This window comes from Pleuronectes platessa, chromosome 13 (genome assembly GCF_947347685.1).
Source record: "Pleuronectes platessa chromosome 13, fPlePla1.1, whole genome shotgun sequence".
Classification (NCBI taxonomy): domain Eukaryota; kingdom Metazoa; phylum Chordata; class Actinopteri; order Pleuronectiformes; family Pleuronectidae; genus Pleuronectes; species Pleuronectes platessa.
In genome coordinates this window covers 6,370,560-6,394,698 of record NC_070638.1, presented here as the reverse complement: position 1 = coordinate 6,394,698, position 24,139 = coordinate 6,370,560, and the positions used below count along the sequence as shown (strand labels likewise).

The 24,139-nt window shown below is 46.5% G+C and overlaps 1 protein-coding gene across 1 annotated transcript in view; it reads right to left on the bottom strand.

Moving 5' to 3' along the window:
- The window catches only part of skila (SKI-like proto-oncogene a), a 30,962-nt gene extending 13,917 nt beyond the window's left edge, over positions 1 to 17,045 (bottom strand). Inside the window, exon 1 of the mRNA XM_053438962.1 lies at positions 15,776 to 17,045. Within this exon, the coding sequence (XP_053294937.1) occupies positions 15,776 to 16,888 (1,113 nt within the window). The 5' untranslated portion in view covers positions 16,889 to 17,045. The remainder of the gene's footprint in view (positions 1 to 15,775) is intronic.
- Positions 17,046 to 24,139: the final 7,094 nt, after the last annotated feature.

Below are 24,139 nucleotides of genomic sequence, written 5' to 3'. Positions count from 1 at the left end.
TCTTTCACCTTGGGCATATTTCACAGACTGAAAGACTCATAACACGTTTCTGTTTCTGTAGCCCGTTTCAAAGACAACTACTACTCCTGACTTGTGAGCGTGTGAACTCATGTGTACTGTATGTGGGGGAAAGTCCCACATTTACAAGGGCATGAAAGAATGAGCATGTGCATGCAAATGTAAAAGGCTCCAGCCATATGCGTAGCCAGGTGTGTCTCTGCGAGTGTGTGTACAGAAGGGGGCTTGTCTGCTTATGAGCGCTTGTGGTTGGTGTTTTTTCCTTTTTTTTCTCCAGAAGGCAGCACTGCAGCACAGAAGGGAGAGAGGGAGGTAGGGAGGAAGAGGGGAGACAGTTATGGGACGGGGCAGACACAGGGAAGGAGGGGACAGAGAGAGGAGAATTGACAGAAACGACAATAAACCCACTGCAGTGGTGTGGCGGAGGTGAGCTGGACCCTTGTCAGCTGGATTTCCTCCAATATCAAGGTTGTCTGAACGTGTGTGTGTGCCAGTGTGTGTATTGCCCCCTATGCACACCGACGCTCCAATGTGTCCCTCTCCCCCGCACAAGTGTGTGTGAGACAAACACAGACAGAGGCAGCGCACAGGGCCAACTGACATTACCACCAGGTCGTCCAGGGGTCTTTCATGTGCTTGACCCCACAGCAGCAGCTGTTGTGTTGATGAGAGGACTGACAGCTCATTAAAAGGTGGGACTGTGTGCTTGTTTACGAACACAAAACGTGTGCGTGTGTGTGTGTGTGTGTGTGTGTGTGTGTGTGTGTGTGTGTACATATGGACCAAACATGTATGTGTGTTCCACTAATGGCTGCCTATGGCTCTCCCTGTAATTCCTGCTTACCTGACAGTTGACAGCTTAACGCCCACCACCCAACACCCACCCACCCACCCACCCCCGTTCGTTATTCCTGCTGCTCTACACTCTCTTTTCCTTAATGAATGTGTGCGGGTGCAAACGCTTGCACATTTTCAACTGTTTTCCTGCCCATCTCTCTCTCTCTCTCGTACATTCCACCTCCCCACCCCCCAATGTGCTTTATTAACGCACACCATGCTGCGACTGAGGCCTAATCTGCAGTAATGAACCACCTCTCTTATGTGGGTTGCCTCTGCGACACACAAACACATGCGAACACACACTTACACACACAAGCACACACACACACAAACAGTCCCCCTAACCCCACAATGTCTCCAGTCCTTTGTCAGGCTGAAGCTCGCCTTATGACAATGTGGATTAGCATTCCACACACTCGCTCAGCTGAACTCTGCCCTGTTGTTCCTAATCACCAGCAGTCTGCCTGCCGCTGCAGATACACACACACACACAGAGACCACTATGCACAGCTACATGACACACACGGCCATGTGAACTTTGTGACCCATTTCTGGAGCCTCGGTTAGGTCCCCCGACCATTAGCACACATGACATTTCTCCAGCCGATGCATAAATGGAGCAGAAAGTGTTTTTTTCCTTGTGTCTGTGTTGCCGGAGTGCTGTTAAATCCGACAATAACAAGCAGGCACTCATAAACGCAGACATGCGTGACCATACGTTACCATACCGTACATACCGGACAAAGGCGGAAAGTGAAGGCAATTTAGCAGCAGCCTTGTGTTTATACAAAGAGCTCCATCTGCGTTTCCCTGTGTGAAGCACTAACATCTTATTTACAACACAAACACGTGTTGGGTCTCTTCATAGCTGGACATTAACATCAACGGGGCAATCGAAATGGAGACGGACATTAACACGTGAGCTTCTTTTAACAGTAAATTAAAATCTTTAAATGTGTTGCTTTAAGCTTTACATTATGTTGATTTTATCACTGCTCTGAGCATTAGATTTCATAATGTTCATAATTAGTGAGAGGGCTATCATATGATCAAAGAAGAGCTGGTTTCAGACTTAATTTCTTTTTCAGCAGAAAACTTCAGACGATGTAAGAACGTTTCTTTCAGCTCCTGCCAGTCTCTAATGGTCCCAGCTCACAAGACATTTTTATCTTTTAGTCTACTTTTGGTGTGATTTATATGTATCGAAGCTGAAGGTAGACGCGCGCACACACACACACACACACACACACAAACACATACACACACACACACACACACACACACTGCCACGCAGACTGCAAACAAGTCCGAGGTCAAGCCCTCTTCTTCCTCCCCTCTCCGTCTCCACTTCAGTCACGTGGACCCTCCAGATGACTGCCGTCTCAGTGCGTGCATACACACACACATTTACTCTCGGCTATAAATACACATCCTGTCTCCATACATGTATAATAAAACGCATACAAGGCATGCCCCGCACCACACTCACACTCAAACACACACACATACATTGAAGTGATGCATTTTCCATTCAGCAAATCTTAGTTTTAAAAATGTAGAAGCAAAATGAAACACATTCAGCAGAGTGATCAGTGAAAACAAACTCCCTCACAACTACTCATAAACGGAACATGACACTCTTTGAGAACATTTTGGAGACACAAAAAGAGGTGAATTAAACACTACACAGTACACAGAGTCCCTTTTTCAAGCAGAATAAACTAATATTTTATCAGTTTTATCAGGATATTCGAAAAAGTATCAGTGTGTTGTTTTCAGCAGGAGGCATGAATAGATCAGAAGATATCATACAGAAATAACTATAAGACCCTGCCCTGGATTTAAAACACACGGTCACACATACACACAAATAAACAACCAAAACATGTCTCAACAAGCCTGATGGTAAATCTTATCTAGGGCACAATAAAGAGTGAGCAAGCCTTATTCTGACCTTTCATCCCAGAACAGGCGGCCGGTGTTGGAGTGTAATTGTGTGTGTTTTATTAAAGTCTATTTAAAATCCCTGGTGTTCCCTTAAACATTAACACTGAGGTCTTCACATGTGCTGAAACGCTGGCGTCTGTGGTCGTGTATGAAAACTGAACCAAACCCCGGTTGATCCCCACGGTCTCGTTCACGGTGCAGAAACAGAGGGGTTCAGAAACAATAACTGTGCCACCCATCCTCCCTCTTCCTTCTACTTCTCTCCCCCCCCCCTCCTGAGCCATTCATGCGCCTGGCATTCAAGAAACGGAGGCAGAGGGCAAAGGAGAGCGGCAGGCAGCAGATGAGGATGCAGTAATGCAGCTCATTCTCATTTTTCCTCGCAAGAGGAAGTGAAACAGCCTTCATTTGGGTGCTTTTCATTCGCCCTCTCACACACACACACACACACACAAGGGGAACTAGGAACACACATACACAGACGCTCAGAGACAGCCAGTCACGCCCTGTCTGTTTCTAAACCACATCCTGCTCTGCTGCGGTCGTCAACTGTGTCAAAGATCAAGATACAGATACGTAGATATATATACTTCCTGGACAAACCATGCAACAACAAGATATTGAAGCTTTGTGGCTCCAAAGTTCATGTCGTCTTTTGCTCGCAGTTAAGATCTGACATATGGACCTTGTGTCTTTCTTTGGGATCCGGTATTATATATTATATATCGCACCAACCCCCACTCGGACACTAGAGTTCTTGATATGGACGTCTTAAGCCAATGAGCTGCACTTTGTTTTAGCGGCCAAATCAATAAAAGCCCACAGGGGAAGCAAGCAGCAAAAGTGGAGCTTTTAAGTACTCTCATTAACTCAACACTAAAAAGAGAATGTAGATGTTCAGTTCTTGACTTGAGGGGAATACTAAGATCTTCTGTGGTACTTGTGTATTAAGGAATACAAGCTAAAAAGTCCTGTTTGTTTGCTTCCTGACCGGTTTGTTGATTAAACAGCAGGACACAGACAAGGACAGGTCTGACAGGTGGGCAGTAAGACAAACAGGTGACACAGGGAAACAGGGAAGTTGAGACAGAAATAAAAAAAAAAGGTCGTGCAAAGACAACACGTAGCTGTCTGTCTGTTTGTGCCTCCCCTCAGACACACACACACCTGTTCCTCCCTCTTTCCAAACACAACGAGAAAACAGCAGAGCTAGACAAGCGCAGTGATAAGGATCAGCCAGACTAGTCATGCCAGACACACACACACACAGAGAGAGAGATAAGGACAGGTTCCTTCCCAACTTGCTTTGGCTTCAGGCCTCGGGCACATTTTTGCGTCACATGGGCGATCTGTCTAGACAGTCATCACACACACACACACACATACGCACATGCACACACGCACACATACACACACATGCACACACACACACAGAGCCTTTCCCCTCCCTGCCAACGTGTTGAGCGCCTTCGTCCACAGCTCCAGTCAGCCATTTTACAATCCACCCAGCCTTGATAGCTACAGCCAGTGGAACTGAATGGAGAAATGGCTAGTGGGAATCTATGAGTGAAAATGAGGCAAGTTATAAAAGTGAGGGAAAGTGAGGAATCCCCCCCCCCCCCCCCCTCTGTCCACCAAATCCAAGCTTCACCACAGACAGGCGTTTAATATGGAAACTAGCGACAGCACTCCTCTATGATCCTTTACATAAAAAACAGCCTCTTTAAACTCTCTCGATCAATTTTTCTATTCATCTCCCCCCCTCTCTCTTTCTCTTTCGCTCTCTCTATCTCTCTCCCTCTCTTTGTCTCTCTATTCTGTTTCTCATGTTTCACAGTCAAATCCCAGGCGGGCGCCTCTAGTCTATATTCACTGCTGTATGAGCAGGGCTGTAATAATGTTACCTCATGAATGGACAAATTGTCTAACTGGAATACACTAGGCCACACTGTCTGAGGTGTACCACCACCCCAACCCCCAATACGTCTCACAAACACCATCAACAGTAACGATTATTTTTATTATCAATTGATCTGCCAGTAACATTTCATCAGATCAGTTAATTGTTTAGGTTATGGATTGAGTCTTACAAAATAGACCAAATGTCAGTTCAATATGGCCTCTCCGGGAGTCTTGTTTTGTCCGACCATCAGTCCAAAATCCAACAATACTAAATTAATTATCCAAGAGGATTACGAAAAACAAACAAATGGAGACATTTGATTGGCTAAAACTAGGTCTTCATTTATCCTTTTTCCTTAATTAGTAAATACAATTAATTTCCTGTTAATTTCTCAAAAACATAGAAATCTGCTGCTACTGAGTATTATTGAGATTACTAAGCTTCTAGCTGCCATAATGATCACGGTGACAATTAGTGCAGAACGATTAGCTGGTCGACGGGAAATTTATCCAAAACAACTCTGATCATTAGTAATTTAAGTCAATTATCGAGCTGAAATTCAAATTGAAATATTTCTGCCTTTTTATTCAGAATAAACTATGCTGGTAATTTCATGAACGGACTAACCAATAGAAAAATAAAATAAATTTAGATCCGTTCATGCAGCCAGGATTTATGATTCAGCCTTGTGAGAGATAAGCTCTGTGTGAAGGGTGAGAGATTTTAGATATCTGAAAATTTCCTGTTTGCCCTCTCAGCTGCTGCATCGCGTATTATGTGAAGGCATAATGTTTCCGACTGTAAAATCCATATGATATCTGAACCTCATCTCCCCCCTCCCCCCCAAGATGTATTATTATGTTAAACATGAAGCATTAAAGCTCTTCTTCAAAATGTGGTCAGTGGTTTTCATCCCATCTACACACACAACCACACACACACACACACACACACAAGGAAATTGAAGTATGTTTGAGTCAGTGAAGGGCATTCAAATCATCCATGTGTAAGAGAGAATACTATACTGTACATGTGCGGCTCGCCGTCTCTAGCACAGCAGCTCAGCGTGTGTCTGTGCTCTACTTTCCTTCCCCGCTGCCCCCCCAGTGTGTTAATTACCAAAGCTGCCAAGGCTCACCTATGTGAGTCAACCAGGCCAGGAGACACACATTTAAACACGGATACACACACACACACAAGTAAACAGACATCCCATCAAACAGCGGCTCCATCAAAAAGCAGTGTAGGAGGACGAGGAGAATGACGTAGTTTACCGCAAGCAAACTGTCGTGCACACGAGCAAACACACTTCATGCTCCCAGGAGAACACATCGACTGAGAATGAGGCCAGTGGGCCCTTGTTTTGTCTGAGGATGACTGTACTCATCATTTGAGCTTAAGCAAAGGCCAATGTGTGTGTGGGCTACACCATCTCTAAAAAGCCAAAGAGAAAGACTAAAGAGAAGTTAACAGCCATGAGACATTGTTTGGAGGTAGGTTACTGGTTCAAATCAGTAATTAGGGATACACATTCTGCCATAAAAAAGCAACAACAAATGAACTGCCTGGTTGTCTTTACAAGGAAACTGGATTTACTATTCGAAAGGATGAAACAACTCAGAGTGCTTGGAGACAGAGGGGAGTGAGAGAACTGCAGAGTGAGCGAGCGTTGCTAAGCAGACTGAAAGCCGAGAGAGGCTGTCAGCAAGCCAGCAGTGAACTGCTATCACTACACAGAGAGAGAAAACACAAAATGGAGACACTGCCCGACCCTCTGTCTTTGCAATAAATTACACAGCATTCACTAGAATGCCTCAAAAAACATGCCGAGTCCTGCATGCACCAGCCATTCTGCGTCTCAATCAGACCCAGCAACAGCAAGCTCATCAGAATTTGGGCTGATAGCCATTTTAAGTCTAGACTTGAAGCAATCAGATGCCAATAAATTATCTCATGTTTCTGGGTGAAAGATGGAAATTAAAACTAATTTCTCGTGATGCATCTCTACAAACAAGTTTAAAGAAAAAGTGAGGGGTAAACGCAAGAGTTGTAGTGGCCTCAGACTAGAATCCCCTCTTCCCCAGCTCTAGTGTGCAGTCATAATATCGATCTGTGGTTTGTTTACTTCCTCCTCAGCGCAGGAGGCTGCTCTGCTGTAATATGGGATACTGCAGTAAATGTCAACGCTTGGTTGGTTATCACTGTCTGCAATGAGAGAGAGCAAGACAGAGAGGGAATGAGGGTAAAGAGACTGACCCCCCCCCCGATACGGCCACAGCTCTACAAAGAGAAAGATCCACCTGGTCAAAACGCCTTGCATGGCTAAATCTATCACAGACACACTGACAGACAGACGGTTAAATCCGAACAGGCCCAGGGTCCTCTGACTGTTCAGCAGGGAGCTCTGGTCTCATCCATATTACATGCAGGAGCTTGTTTGAAGCTTCTACTGCTCGACTCTGCATGGGCAGCTTGGCTTTCCTGTCCAGGCCCCTCGGGCCCGCCTGTCGCTCCCACACACAAACATTCAGACACACAAACACACACACACACAGGTCCTGTAATGCAAATCCATCAGCTTCCATGACTCTCCCTCTATTTCTCTGTCACAAACTCTTGTTTTCAAACCAGGTCTCAGAATACTATTCTCTCCACTTTCACAATGCGGGTAGGACTGCAGAATTCAGGAGATACATGTACTTGTAATATGATGAAACCTGAATTATCAAAATGAAAAGCACCTCAACAGTGAATAATTAACATAAAAAATAAACCAGTATTTGGCCAGAGGCTGCTGTTTATGTCCGTTCTGCCTGCATCAATCTTGATACATTAATATGACAGGTGAACCCACAGTCCACTAACTTGATCACCAGACTTTCCTCATTAAAACAGTCACTGTCTGAGGCGAGCTTGACAACAGCCCAAGCAAAGTGCGGCTGTGTTTGGTAAATGGCATTACGGTTGAGTCAGAGCTCTAAGTGAACACACCTGGGCGTACATCAAACAGACTGAGTGAGAGACTGGAACGGTGATAAATCTTTGACCTGGCTCCACCGTGACTGTTGAGCTGTTGGCTGATGAGTGGAGAGCAGACCACAGCACTGATGGAGCACCGTGACTCACGCCGCATGATAGAATTGGCGTGGTGAATGGAGGAAGTGGCGGATGGCAGCGGTTGCATTGGTGTGCATTTGACTTCCTTTAATCATGAACAGCGGACTGTCATCTGCACTGTGTCCCGTGCTGCTGCGTGTCTCTGTGTATGTGTCATCTGTCTGATAAGAGATGTCATCATGCGGACACATTCAAAGCTCAAGTCATGGTCAAGTCACAGTCTGACACTTTGTCATTGATGATAACACAAGGACACAAAGTTTGAAGCTTGGATTTAAGTGTCAACAGTGACTTTAATTGTTTAATGGGGCACAGATATTTACTGAATAGAAAATGAGGGTGTCTGCCAAAGCAACAAACGGTATGAGGCAACCTTGCCAAAATCTAGCATCATCTGACTGGAGGCAAAAAAAAATCCCCCTTAACGTGAGTCATTTTTCTTCAGAAGTACAGCACATATGGCCTCATCCCGTGTCAGGATGCATCTCAGCCAGTACATTGTAATAGTGATGACAAAGAAAATGTCTGGCATTGCAAAGTGCACTTGTCACGGGATCTGGCGAAAATGTAGTCAGGACTGAGAACCACAGTGCAATGCTTCACTGTTCAAAGGATAAAGTCAAGGGTAACAAGGCTCCATGCTGGCCAAGTCGCCCCAGCAGCAAGGCTGTGTGAATGTGAGCAACGGTGAAGCCAGAAAACGAGGCCGACATGCAAAGAATCACTGCCACATGAGGAGTCGACTAGAGCTACACACAGACACACACATCACACAACACTCTCTTGCTTGGGCAGAGTTGAGGAAGGACTTGACTGTTTACCTGAATGCAGGGATACCCAGCGTCAACACATGCTACTTTTAACTTGGCCTCCACAGATGAAGTTTACACTACTATATTATACTATACTAGTATATTCTAAAAGATATTATGTAATTAATTGCATCTGGAGGTCAATGACCTTGAGGACTGTCTACTACTTATCCTCTGCTGCAAAGAGGTGCAGTGGGACTGTTGAGGATCCAGAGGGAAACAGCGCTCTATTAACAGGATCTAGATGAGCTGGTATGAAGCCCTGGGGAATATGAGGCAGCGGAGCCTGCATGTTTGTATGTTTGTGTCTTCCCTAAGAAATATCAGGGAGACAGATTATTCCTGTGAGCCAGTGTGCAGGTGGGAGTTGCGGTGAGATAAACACATCAGCATTCAGCAGGGAAGAGGCAGAACGAAACCAAAGTCTGGGTAAATCACAAAATGTCACTCGTTCCACCTTCACTAAGGCAGAGTGTGTCCCAGTTGCAAACTTTACAGCCTCATCCTGAGCAACATCTTTCAGACCCCTGGTGAGATGGGGATTTAAAGGGTATAGAGGCGGCCAGCAACTGAAGGGGAAAAAAAACTGTTGGACTTTAATGTTAGTGGAGCAAAGGTGAGCCGGCAAAATAAACGACTAACAGGAAAAGTAATCACCAACCCGAGCCTGGCAAGTTTGAATCTTTGCTGCGCTCATCTGGTGTGTAGGCGGAAGGTCAGAGCTAGCATGGGCCAGGGCAGCACTTGGCAGCCATTGTTGTGTGCAATTAAGCACATGGGGCCATTTGATAAAAGAACGTGGACACTTCATCAGGCATCTCAAGCAGGATCACTTCAATATGGAAATGACGAGCGATTACCAAACACGCAGAACATTACTGGCAAAGTGGAGGGATGGGGATTCCTTTAATCGTACACACTGACTATTTTCCCATGATTTCCCGGTGTTTGCAACATGCATAATTGATCAGTGTAGTGGCTGAGCTTAATGTGTCGTGTGGAAGCCCAGCGGGACTCATGACACGCCTTTGATATCCTGTGTTTATCTCCCTGTCTGGGAGACTGGGGTTGTAGGTGAACATATAAGAGAGGAGAGTCTAAGTGCCTATACGTTGTGTGTGTGTGTGTGTGTGTGTGTGTGTGTGTGTGTGTGTGTGTGTGTGTGTGTGTGTGTGTGTGTGTCCTTGCTGTCTATATGGTGCTCCTATGGAAAGCGCCGTCTCTGGATCTCTCTATTTATATCTGCATTAATCACCATTCCCCGCGGGAAGGCGGCACTGAAGAGTCTTTCAAATGCAAACGTGCAAAGTCTGCTTGCACAAAACACGCACAGGCTGGCTGTCTCCCAGAGTCCTTTTACAGTATAGCTGCCACGCTTTCGTCTCCCTGCCCCCATCACAACCTGCTCGCCTGACTGTCTCTCAGGGACGCCAGACAGCGCACGGTTAATCTCTTCATCAACACGTCAATTTTTTTAAGACTTTCCATTGTTATAGTCCCATGCAAAAAAAAATAAACCAGGCTTGTGATACATGTTACAATCCAAGCTTCTTTCTTTTCTTATAGGCTTGTTAGAGCTGAAAGCCCATTATATTCCCCTCTCTTTCACTTTCCTTTTCCTTAAAGGTAACAAACAGGTCTGCTGCCCTGAGGGCGTGGGCGTGGGGGGGAGCCAGAGCAGAATGAACATGCAAACAGGCTGTCGGTTTATTTTATTAAAGGGGCTAAGAAGGGGTCAGAATTTCAGTTCACAACAATTAAACATTTACTTGACAGAATGCAAAGAGCTTACCGTTTTGATTTTTAAGTCAAAGAAATCAATGTATTGTGTTGCTGAAATGTCTCCTTAACCTAGCATGCTAACCAACTAGCCCTCGGCCATCAGTCGTACATAAGACCATTAAGGAAGTAGTAACTGTGTGTACGATATAAATCGCTGTGTGCAGTCATTGTGTCTCTTTGACATTCCTACTCTTTCCTTAAACTCGCGAGGTTATGCTGAGGTTAGATTTATTTGAGCAAGCGTTAGCCCTACGCGAGCGGTGTGAGGACTGATGGTTGTTGAGAGTTGTTGTAACTGGCAAATAGCCATTTAAAAGCCCATGGGGCATTTGTCTGGGAGGGGCTTTGCCAGTTTGTTTAGTCTGTGAGACTGCTGGCAGACATTGCACAGGCTCCAGTGTATCTGCTACCTCACATCAGATACACACAGCAGCACATTATCTTCTCCTGGTAGTGAGGTGGGAAGCTCAAGCCAAGGAAACAGTCAAAAATAACAAGCTGCAGCCAGGGCGGGGAATTACCACCAGCCGACCAAAGATTTATTTTTTTAACTGTGGGGTTGTAGCGAACAGGAAAAGCTGTGAGCTGGTGGTACAACCAATTAAAGTGGTCAACTCATATGTGGCTGAAAGGCCTGAGACCATTGTAAATGCTGTATTCGAAACCAAAACAATTTGAAAGATTCTTATCTATTAAAGAAAAAGACTGAGAAGCAATGAATTTGGTGTTCCTCCAGTTAGCTGAAGTGCTTTTATGGAGCTTCGATACTGGCAATGACCTAATGGTGACATACCGGAGGCCCCTCGCCTCAGCCCCTCCCACCTTTGCGGGGCCCCATTTAGCCCTTTACAACAGGCAGCAAACACTGGCCAGGGCGGAGCATGTTGTGTACAGGGAAAATGGACAGTTGTCCATATACCAAACTATACACAGGCATGATAGACTGTAGGTTACTCTAGGCCAGCGTTCAAAGAGGTTCCTGTGTGTGTTCTGCATAGTTGGATAAATGCTCTTTGGAAAATTCACAGACAGACATAGAAATATGTGTACGAGTGTCTTGGTGTGGGGTGTGGGGCAAAGGAGAGGGCCGGGGAAATGCGAGCTTGCCCCCATTTGATTGGCCGACCAAGAGGGCTGTTCAAGGTTGTGGTTCAGCTCAGGTCTTGGGTAGGTTAATTTTCAACTAGGGGAAAGAAGAGCTGGGCCCCAAGCCGCCTGAAGCCACCTCCCTAACATGGCCGGTTTCATGGAAGAAAAAAAAGTGTATAGCAGTGTGTGACGACGACAGCAGTCAGACCCACATGTCCTGGCCTTACTCTCTCATATTCTTAGTTTCATACTCTTTAAATCTCTGACTTTATTATAAAAGAGCCTCTCTCAGGGGTGGAATGTTTTCTGACAACACATACCCTTTTTTGCTTCTGTCTGACACTTCTTCTGTTTCGTTGCATGTCTGAGTTACAAAAATTAAGGCAGCCAAAAGCAGAAGCAGAGGTGAGGTTAACTTGGGAGACGGGGGCACATGTCTCAACACAGTTAGGAACTTATGCAACACCGGCAGCCGCCACCACAAGTTAGTCTCCTAATTTCACTCTTCTTCCTTTTTCTCCCTGCCTCCGTCCATCTCCTCCTCTATTCAATGTCTGTGTCACCCAGCAACTCTCCACATCCATCAAGGTCGGAGACCCGATCAATAGCCACTGGCTTTCCTCTCATCCGCCTTTTAGACGCACACAAGTGGTCTTCTTGCTTATGTAACGATCGACTTATCGGGTCATTTGGCTGCTTATTTTGTTACTGTCCACTGATTGGGGCCCAGGGGATACTGACCATTTACAGACACATGTGGGCCACAGCAGAACTGTCTGCTTCAAAAGAAAGAAATGATGATGGGTGAGCAGCAGACTGAAAGCCATAAGTCAAGATGTGCAAGGACACGAACCCACGAGAAGGAGGCAGATGGTTGATTGACGTCAAGATGGAAGGAGAGGTAGGAGGAAGAGATAGCAAAGGCCGCACAGTGAACGATTAGCATGTCTGCCAAAATCCAATTAGATGTAGCCCGAGAGAATGACTGACAACCAGACAGACAGACAGACCGAGCAGACAGCCCTGGAGACAGCCAGAGAGTGCAGCTGCACTGGTCTGCGGTAATGAAGTCACTGGTTTTCAAATAGCAAATAGAGGAAGCCAGAGAGATGCAGCTGTCTGCCGTCTGTGCCGCAGCCACTGTGTCAGCCCAGGCGGGGAGTCAGACAGAGGAAGGCTGTTCTCTCCGTCTGACACTTCTGACTCTGGGCCAGAAAAACGCTACAAACAAGGCTGAGGCAAACACGCAGCACACAGCTATGTTCACTATGTTGCTCGCCCATGAGGTTATGCTTGCCGGGGTTTGCAAACATTCCTAAAATATCAGTTTGTGTATCAGTTTATTTGTTCTTACTTAGAAATAGACCTGGAAAAGCTTATAATTCTTGTCAAAACAAGCAAGAGATAATCACAGTTGTGTAATTATTTATATTTTAATAAGTAAATTTACCTTTATGTAACGGGAACATTACTTGAATTGTTAAAAACACTTTGGTAGTACACCGTTTTGCTGTCTGGTAACATAGAACCCAAATACACGAAATGCCCCTTGAGCAACACAGATATTTCACAACGTGGCGGGGATGATCATCAAATTGGAAATTCTGTTACTTCCTGTCTCGTTGGGAAAAATAAAAAAACACCCATTCAAATGAGGACACACGATCCTGTCACAGAGGAAAGTACAAGTGTCTGTCACAACCCCTGTCCGCAAAATGAACCCATTGTTCGTCAGACACTTGAGTAACTCTTGAAAAAACAGTACGGCTTCTGCTTGTTGCTGTCTGTCGATGGCTTCTGTCTGTATTTACACAACAGGGTTAGGTAGACATGGAAGCAGTGCCTCAGGGAACAAAGCGCCATTTATAGAGAGCAGGCCCTGGAGTTTTTAACTGCACCTTCTCAAACCAAACACTCCCTACAGGATATGGGACTGGTAGCCATTGGAGAAAGTGGGAAAAACAACTTCCAGAAAGCTCCACTTGTTTGCGTCTCGTCTCCTCTAGAGGTCTCAGAGCTCTTCCTTAAAACTATCAACTGCTTGTAAATGTGCACATTGACACCGTGTGTAAATAAGGGCCGCTGGGAAAAGGGGTCTGCATTCGGGGTTAGACCAACACACCGAGGTGAGCCGTCTTTCGAAAGAAGCATGTGTGACAACAAGTTGCCTGGCTGGCCTTCCACTAACATCCACTGGGATGTGGAAAGTATGAGTCACACAGCCAGTGCAGTGGAGGCAGCTGGACTGAGTCTGTAGGATGTTCAGGGTGAGAGACATGTCCGTCTGCCTCACTTCCTGCTCAGTTAAACACACACACACACACACACACACACACACTCGCACACAAATACACACATACACAAACAGAGAGTGGTTGGACTTGGAAGGGAACCCCTATGTCCTGACTGAGGGAAGCGGGACACTGCCAGGTCACCCCGTTCTCTGGTCAGTGATCTTTCACACACTCATACATCCGCTCCAGTGGGGGTAGTAGAGTGGCATCCTCCTCTGATGCCAACGTTCACCTGCTTCCTGTAGACACACAGGCCACTGTCTTTCCAGGAATTTACCCTTTTGTGCGTCTGTACATCTGTCTACTGGGACTTGGCTGTTGCATATCATTTCACACCATTTTAGGTCAATCCAAACCCACACATATAACAGAAGGTAAAATCTTGTCCCTACTAGCAAACAAGGTGAAAGATATATTTTTTTTAAAGAAGCGACAACAACAAAAAAAGAAAAAACTGTGGCTGAGAAATAGCCCCTCAGCACCTGCAAACCGAGAGTACGGAACCCGAGACTGTGGTGAGACGGAGGCTCCAGAGAGCCTGGCAAAGTGTGAGAAAGACAATGTGTCATACTAACCACCAGATAGCATCGTATTGCACATACTGAAGTCTCAGACACGAGAACACGCATACACACAAAGATAGTGGGACTCGTCATCCACCTTGAGCATATGTTTCTTTGTACCTGTGTTTCCTCTGTGGTATTTAAATGTCTGTGACTCTGAGACAGAGAGTCTACGTCTCTCAAGATAAATACCTTAAACCAAGGCAAGAGGATGACAATTAGGAAGAGGCTGGACAGCAATGCAGCTGGGACGCTTGACGAGACACCAGATGTTATTCCCAGCACATTCACACACCAAGTTAACCAGACAAGGAAAGAAAAAAAACCTGCATCTCCTCAACGAAGATACAAAACACTGCATTCTTTATACTCCACAGTCTCACTTAGTCTGCTACCTTCTCTGCCATATTTTAAAATGAACCTAGCCAGTAATGGTTATAGGATAGACCCTTTTGTAAAAAAAGTTATAGCTGACTGATTAAAGCGCCTCCTTTTTTCAATTTGACTAAAATCTATCCGAGCTGGCGATTTGAGTGTGAACACACCACACCAATCAGATAGAAACACAACCCCAATTTCAAATAAAAAAACGTGGTCAGGCACACATCATGAGACAGGAACCAGACAACGGAAGGGAAAGCTTTTCTTCCCTCACTGAATGCTGACTTCTCAATAAGCAAGCTGCCCTTGTGGCGCAGATACTGCACTGACAAGATTTTTTTTCTTCAACACAGCAAGAATAAGGAGAATCTGCTAAATTGTCCTCTGTGGAAGATTCTGCAGTATTCTGGTTTTTTTGTCATTCCATGGAGACATTTTACTTTCCAAGTAGCAAGAAACAATCCTAACAAGCTCTGTACATGGTTCACCAATCAGCATCGTCTCTAGTCTGCACCACATGTCCTTTCCAATTGCTCAACCTATGTGGAAATCTGCAATCTATTTTCTTTGGCAGACCAGAATATTTGTTTTATTTGTAATCATGTAATTCACACAGGACTTGAACTGTGTCTTCCTGAGCCTCATATATTGGCCTTTTGTTCAGTGACATTCCCAGTGACCTCCAGGTGACCTGAGGGGACAATGATGCACGTCCCCTTCAGCTGTGACCAGCTGCCCTAACCTCATCTGATCAGACCTGGTCAGAGAAAATGCCCCCCCCCCCCCCATACTGGGTCAACGATAGTTTAAGAAAACACCAGCCCAACATTAGGCTAATCAAACATGCTCAGCACAAAGAATATGAGAATACTAGAGAAAAGGGGTGAAGTAGTAAACCAGATATAGAAACTTTAAGACATTATCTGACTTATAGAATTTTAAAAGGGTTCCAAAGCTGAGTGATGATGAAGGACATTTGATCACATGCAAACAGGCAAAGACACAGGTATCATTCATAAGTGTACTTACTTTGTCTATTGACCTCTTGAGCTGGCAGTGGAACTTCTCTTTGACCTCGTCAAGGAGCTGCTGGAGCCTGGGTTCCTCGGGCGTTCCCTCGTACTTCCTGGCAAGCTGTAGGTAGCAGGGCCACTTGGCTGAATCAAAGCCCCAGTGGCAGGTCCTCTTATCAGGTGACTTGTGTGAATGCATGACAAACTTCTGCGGGGAAAAGAGCAACTGGCACTCAACACACTGGATGCAGGGCGCCTCGGGCTGGGTGTAGAACTGGGGCACAAAGAGACCCTGGCACTTCCCCAGACATTGGTGCTCCACCTGGAAGCTGGCTTTACTCTCCTTCAGCAGGCCCTCGGCCGACAGCTTACCACTGGGGTCGGCAAGCAATGCCGCTCCAGGGCGCAGCAACGCGTTGCACAACCGTTGTGCATCCGTCAGTGTAATGAGGCCACAGGAAGGTGCGTTGAACGGCAGAATTCCCAACACTTTAAGGATGTGCAGCTGCTCAGCATCGCAGCGTGAGCAATAGACGTAGAGCTCATCGCACACAGTGTTGATCTGCTGCAGCGAGAAGTCGCGGAGCACAGAGTTGAGCACCTGGGGCAAGCAGAGACGCTTCTCTCCCCCGACGACGAAGCAGGAGATGGACTCCCCTTCCAGCAGCGAGTGGGTGAGTTCATTGGAGCTGTCACAGGGAACCAGCAGAGGGCCCCCTCCCAGGACAGGAGGGGAGGGCATACCGGCTTGGGAATGCTCGTGGCCGGTACGGGCTGAGAAGGCAGCTGGGCCCCCAAGGGAGCTTTGGCTGCTGAGGGTGAACTGGGCTAGTGTGTGTTTGAGCCCAGGGCTCAGGTCCAGGGCTTTAGCAGAGCCCGCCACATGCAATTCAGCCTGGCCCGCGAAATCCATGTCAGGGTCGTGGCACAGATCCTCGGTCTGCTCCCTCTTCACTTTGGGAGTTTTGGGGAGGGAATCCGTGCTGCGACGCTTCAGGTTGATCTCTGCCATTAGTCGCTTCTTGATGGGTGCGTCTTCCAGCCGCTCTCTGTACAGCCGTTTCATGTTGCCCTTGAATGAGGTCAAGTCTTTGAAGGGGGTTTTCAAACTGGTCTGGGTGCTGGCCATGTCTAAGCACTGGGTTACTGTTGTTTCTGTCAGCTGACTGAGTTCTTGTACTCCTGAGTCTTTTTCCTCCTCCCTAAGTCTTTTCAAATGACACAAATCTTCTGGTTGTGAGACACATGCATGTTGTTGACTGAAGTTTGCCGAGTGCTGATCCGTTTCCTGCGCATAAAAAAAGAGGAATTCAGAAAACACAGAAAAATAATTCAGTCTTTGTCCAAACTAATCAATATCTTTCCTGCACACAAATAAAACAAACTAACATTCTCTCTTTTTTTTAAAAAAATGATTATGGAGAATGAAATACCCATAAGGACTTTAAATGCTTTACGGCTGCTGTCCTGGTGGGGGGCTGAAGAGGTCAATGGCTGTTTGCATGGACCACTAAACCAAATGGCCATTACCATACTTCACACAAACACTTCAGCCCTTGTAATTGAACCCAAAGGGGAAATTTGCATCAAGGGTTTTCACTAGAGGTTTAGAAACAAACTTTCTAGGGGCAAAGTGAGAATTTTAGCAAGCGAAACCAGTTGCCCAGACATAACAACCTGAGTGAAGTCTCCCCCCCCCTCCCGCCCCTCACCCATTACATTGTTAATGTAAGGCTGATACACAATGGTGCAAAAACATGTCGCTTTGCAAATGAAAGTGCCCCTTCCCCGCCATATTGTGCCTTCCCCTAGGTCTGCTTACCCCACGCTGACCCCATCAAGTCGGTGAAAAACAATTGATAAAAGCGTTAACAGCAGTCGTCCCCTTCGCTCAGTCCCCTCACAGCTGGACGCCGAGCAGCGTGGAAAGGAGTGTTTTCCCTTTTTATTATTATCGGGCTTCACTGCGGAATGCCTAAATCTACCCTATTAAAAGGTAAACAACACTTTAACTGGTCGTCGTCGTCCAGTCCCCCCCCTCCCCAATACAATTTAAAACGCATTGGAGTTGATGATGGCCACTGCTGCAATATGACGCCGAGACACGGCGGATAATTCTCTACCAGCAAACGAAATGCAGCATTTGCGTTTCAGGGTGTCGTGAAAACCAGTGGGTGAAAGTACATGTGCACTAAATTAAGATTTCGACGAAGCAAGGATTGTTTAAAAAGATGCACATCGTGTTAAATGAGCCCAGTGAGTGGATTTGCACGATTTAGCAGATTTCAGCATCCCGTCCAGTTTTTTTTTCTTCTTCTTCCCACCGACTGAAATGCTGCTGCTTCGGGGGGGGGGGGGGAGCAGGAGCTCGATGCCGATACGGGATGGTGTCAGTGGGCTTTTTAATGGAAACTCTCACCGTGAAAAACGGTAATGCATTGCACGAAAAAAACCAACTACACTGCAAAATGTGATTAATCAGAGAGCCATACATGACGATGTGCAGGGAGGCAGCTTCTCCCCCCATCCTGCCCGCTGTATTATCAAGGGTTTGGCCGAAAACCTCCAATCGGATCCGTGTATTTCTGACAGACATTACTACGCCCCGCGTCGGTTCGCTGGGGAAACGAGGCTGAGGCGGTTGAGACACATTTCTTTACGGGTTCTTGGTTCCTCCTTTTGGTGCAAGGACACCGCGCAATGATGTGATAATAATAATAAAGCTCCGGCTCGGCTCCATCCCCAGCGACGACCCCCCTCCTCCTCCTCTTCCTCCCCAGACTGCACCTCGCCTCCTCGGCTCTGGTATGCAGACGGCGCTGATAATGACATTCACTGTCTGCACTCCGGTCTGGGGAAGGCACCGCGGCCGAGCCTCTACGCACACGCCGATTTAAAGAGGGCACGGCGGGGTTAACAACCGGCGGCGACCGGGTAGAGAGCTCGCCCGGGTTTAACGTTCACATCCCCCCCCCGGAACGACACATTACATCTAACTCAAGTGATTGTGGGATTATTTGAAATCGTTAATAAAGTCAGGTTTTTAGATGTAACATATATTTTTAAATGCGCAAAGTAATAATACAAAATTGCGCATTCTTGTCTTTCAACAATCAGCGCTAATCGCGCTACGAGCTAGCTTAGCTACCCCCAGCTTACCCTCGTACAGTTGGCGATAAAGCAGCGTAGAGGGCTGCCTATGAGCCAGGCTAGCCCCGGCTCCCGGGAGCGAAGGCAGGCTAACGTAACCCGGGTCACCTCGGCAGTGGGAGCCGCGATAAAGCAGCACGGACTGGCCCGAGCTCCCACGGCTTCAGAGGTTGATAAATGAGCGGATATGTCCGCGGGCTAACCCGACACAGTGACCGAGAGGACAGGCTCACCGAGCGGACCGAGAGCCGGCTGACCTCCCGGACAGAGAGCGATACAGCAGGCTACACCAGGTTAGCTTCGACCCCCCTCTCTCCGTGCCTCCACCGCGGCTCAACAATTCCAACTCGACCGTTAATTCTCCACCGGCTCAGCTCAGCTACCCACACACTGTTCAAACACATCCTGGAGGAAGCTCGGCGGTATTTAAAACATCACTTGCCTGGACGCTGAGGCTGAGTCTCTGCGTGTGTCGTCCTCTCTCTCCCGGGCTCTTCTCCGTACTGAGCCTGGAGGACCGTCAACAAGACGCAGCGAGAGGCTCCACTACAGCCGAGCGACGTCACGCTGCACACGGGCTGAGAGGCGGAGACGTCACCGGGCTGACGGAAACTATGCGGGGGCGTCTCTCGTCTGGCTGCCTGTCTGTCTGACTGTCTGTGCGAGTGTGTGTGTGTGTCTGTCTGTATGTCTGTCTGTCTGTCTGTCTGTGCGTGTGTGTGTGTATTTGTCTGTCTGTCTGACGGTCTCTATGTGTGTGTGTGCGTGTGCTTGCGCGTGTGTGTGTGTGTCTGTCGATCTGTCTCTAATCTGCGCGTGTGTGTTTGTGTCTCTCTGTCTGAATGTCTGTGCGAGTGTGTGTGTGTGTGTGTGTTTCTGTCTGTCTTTCTGTGCGAATGTGTTTGTTTGTGTGTGTGTGTGTCTGCCGGTCTGTCTGAATGTCTCCCAACTGTGTGTGTGTCTGTCTGGCTGTCTGTCTCCCTTCTGTGTGTGTGTGTGTGTGTGTGTGTGTGTGTGTGTGTGTGTGTGTGTGTGTGTGTGTGTGTGTGTGTGTGTGTGTCTGTCTGGCTCTCAATTGTGTGTGCGCGTGTGTCTATCCGTCTGTCTCCTTTCTGTATGGTGGGGGGTGTATCTGTCTGTCTGTCTCACATCTGTGTGTGTGGGGGGGGGGGGGGTGTATCTGTGTGTCTGTCTGTCTCACCCAATCTGGGACATGTGTTTCTTCCAGCAGAGGCTGAGAGCAGAGAGAAAATGTTTTTTTCAAACTGGAATCTTTCTTATTTCACAAGATTGTTCTGGTCTTAATCTGAAAATGTACGTAATCAACGAGTCAGATGAAGCCGAGTACAAAGCACAACATGTCCCTCTGAAAAGTGTGAAGCAGAGAAATGAAACTGAAAGTAGTGAAGTCGAAAACAAGAAACAGATCAAGAATCCCAAGTAAGTACAAATATGTCAAAACTGTAATCATAGCTACTTAAATACTGTACTTGAGTAAATCTATTTAGTTACTTTCAACCATTGGCTCTTTTTTCTATTAAAAAAAATATCTCAATGAAATTAATCATTTTTTATTTTTCCCTTTCACATTTTCAGTCTGATTTCTCATGGAAGATAAAAATTACCATGATTATACATAGGAATCTCCAGGTGATACATTTAAAGAAAAAGAAATCAACTCAAATTGGAAGTAAATGCGTGATTTTGAATTTGTGAAATGTCTTTTTTGCCTGTAACATTTTCAACATGATGTTCCTCTTTGTATAAATAATACAAATTCTAAGCATAACCCTCGTCTAACCCGAGGTGACATGTTAGATCTTAATAAATAAATAATTATTTAATCCCCAAATTCACCAGTTCTCCCAGGCATATCAATTCCACCTTCACTTTCTTTTATAGCCCCTAATCTATATCCAGCCTCTGATTAATTTGGGCTTGAACTGGTTGTAGGTCAGTTTTATTGATGTGGCCTTGGCTGACATTTGCTGGCATGCAGACGTGACAGTTGCTTTATCTCTGTGGTTGGCTTTCCATCAAGTTTGCTGAAGAAAAAAAAACCAGGCAGAGAGAATAGGAGAGGACAAACTGACCAGGGGCAAAAGGGTGGTTTTCTCTCACACTGCCTGCCCCCCCCCCCCCCCCCCCCCCACCCCTGTTTTTTATGGACCTGTCCACTGCGAAAGGTCACAAGGTCACTCACACAGCCTATTGTGCTTTTAGTGATGGTGGGAGTTAATAAAATCTGAGAGTGAGAAGGTCAAGAATTAGATTTTTCTTTTTTTTCTTTTATGAATTATAGCTCATAGGTTTTTTATTTGAAGGAGGTGGTGGAATTCCCTCCGCGACTTCTCCTCTGGCGTCTGATTGGACGCTATCATTTACAATTCCATGTCAAATCTTAATCTGCAGAGGTTGTCCTGCCCTGGCTACACAGGGCTGTGGGGGGTTTTCTCTTCCAGCCGGAGTACACCCTAGCTGTCTGCCTGAGCCACAGGCGTCTGTGAGAGGCATGGAGGCTTGATAAAGCTCTGATAAACAACACCGGTCGGCCGTTTTTTTTGCGCCGCAGCCTCTCTCTGGCTCACTCTCTGACAGCAAGGTCAGCAGTTGTATTATGAGAGCAGATGTGCGTACACCCCGTCCAGCCCCAGAGAACAACAAGGGGGGGACATTGATTTTCCTGTAATAACATCACTGTGCACTGCGGGGAGTAGATTAATCTCATATGTGCAATAATGCGACCAGCGCTGATTGTTCATTAGGGGAATGAAGGAAAAAGCAGGAGGATGATGTAGCGTTTACAGGGGTGTGTGTGTGTAGGGGGTGGGGGGTTCACACACATAGAGAGAAACAGTCCAACACATTGATAAGCCTGTCCATTAGCCCCGACTCTGTCTAACTGTTATTGGACTCAGGACTAAGTGGGCCCTGGGGGCGGGCACCTCACACTCCTTTTCATAAATCTCGTCTGGAATCAATGGTGGATATTGAAATATGTCATGAGTCGTTCAGTGGATGTGTCTGTAATTTGGGGTAATGATGCTCGCTCGAGTGCTGGTCTGAGGTCTGAGCTGTCGGCGTAGGAGGACGGACTCTGAGCACATTTCCTGCCCTGTGATGTGTGTGAGCAGCTTGCGTCAGGTCTCATCTTGCAGCCTCATTAAAAGGAATGTGTTGTTCTTTCAGTAAATTACTTTAAAGTATTTGTTTAAAAAAAAAGAAGTGGTCTCAGCATCTGGCTCTCAGGAGGTAGACACAATAACGGAAAATCTGATGTCACCACAGCTATAAAGGTGGATTGTGGTGGACACCGGTGAGTGGGTTTATATCTGCACCGTGACGGTATTCCAGCGATGTGTTGCTCATGTAAACATCTTCTCCTTGTTTTCAGGAACCTGGAGGTGCTCCGTTGATCAGTCTGATAAAAACCAGTCTGTGGTATTCAAAACACCTCATATTGTGGAAACCTGGTGTTGTGGTTATAATGGCACTAAGCCATCACAGGACATTTGTTGAGGCCATGTCTCTGAACAGATCTTAGGATGACGACTGAGCTTCTTCTGCCTGGAATCAACTTTGTGTTTTAGAACACAGGACAAGATGGTGAGTGTCCCGCGTATGTTTGAAGGTCTTCCACAGAAGCCAGATGTTCCCAACACCAGCAGATATCAGGGATCAGGGAGCAGATGTTACCCACCATGATGTTAGGGACAGATCATCAGACGTACGCCTGGGTGTTATCAGGTGTCTTCTAAGACAAGCCGACCACAGATGTGTGTCCCTAACCTCTTGGGGGACAGTTGGGGTCTTTCCTCCTGATCCAGAGCCATTTATGGTTGAAGATGATGCTTTTTTTACTTATCTAAGATTTTACATTTAAATTAGTAAGTAGGTAAGTAGTAAATAAGTTAAGAATGTGAATATTTCTACTGTTGACCTAATGGTTTTACTTCTTATGTCAGATCTTTCCACTCCTTTTCAATCAAAGCATTCTACTTGAGCAAGTCTCCTCTATAATTCTACATGTGAGCACCGTTCGTCTACAGCTTCAGTCTGGTGGTGATTGTGAAGTGCTGGTCATGAAGAATCGTCTCAAGTGTCGACTAATGAAACAATATTATTACACTCGCTGAAGTAGCACACACCAATTTGCAGCTCACTTACAGGGAGGAGGGTGGAACACGTATATTTAAGTACTGATGCTGGGAATCACTCAGAACAACTCATTACCTCCGTCCTGCAGCCAGGAGCTCCAGTAAACGCGGCGCGATGGTGTGCACGCCCGAGCCAAGTCGAGCACTGGATGCACCTTAAATCGCAGTGTGTGTTTTACTAAGGGATTGCATTTAGCACCAAGTACGATTCTTCTGCTGCCTAATTAATCCCTTCAGGGACGGAGTAAAACACCCAACAAGATAACAGCAATTAAAACAGGATGTTTCTTCAGATCCTCCTCCGTTTTACATCATTAATTATACAAGGTTAGTCTTCCCCGAGTCTTCCACAGGGTGATGTGGGATCCACCATGCCTGGGGAGGCGTACCCCCACTCTCCATCAGAGAGGGCACAGGAACAGTGTCAAACACGCCGCCATGGGAATACAGAATTATGCAAAGGTATTTGTCCTCGTCCTGAATGCGGCACCGCTGTTTGAGTCTTGCAGTCTCACAAGAGGAGTAATTTTCCACCACATCAAGCTCAAATGAGACGATATACAATGGTTCAGTTTTCGTGGAACAGGGCATGAAAGAAAATCCTCACACAATGGATTTACATCCCCCATTGTGTGAGATACCGCAGCTCTCCAATCAATCCTTTTTATTATTTTTGATACATCATCATTTCCATGATCCTTTTTTTTTGCCACCTCGCAGCAGTCAGCACTGTGCACCAGGGCGGATTGGAGAGCTACCGTGTCGACGACCTTTTCACCCCCGCGCTAACGCCGAGGGCCTCTCTGAAAGCCAGGCCGGGGTCACGTGACCAGCGGAGACGCGGGCAGCTGGGATGGAAAAGCTGGGGAGTTCAGTCCTCCGCAGTAAAACTATCACACCACTATAGTTATTACAGACAGGCATGTGTTTGCCTTGTGTTTTTTAGTGGCGGTGACAGGTAGAGCATGTCCCTGTGTGTCCACTTCACTTATGTCACCTCACAATACAGACACACTACTGGTGCTAATCCCAGGCAAGGTAAGGTAACGTGAGGTAGGATGTATTTAGCCTCT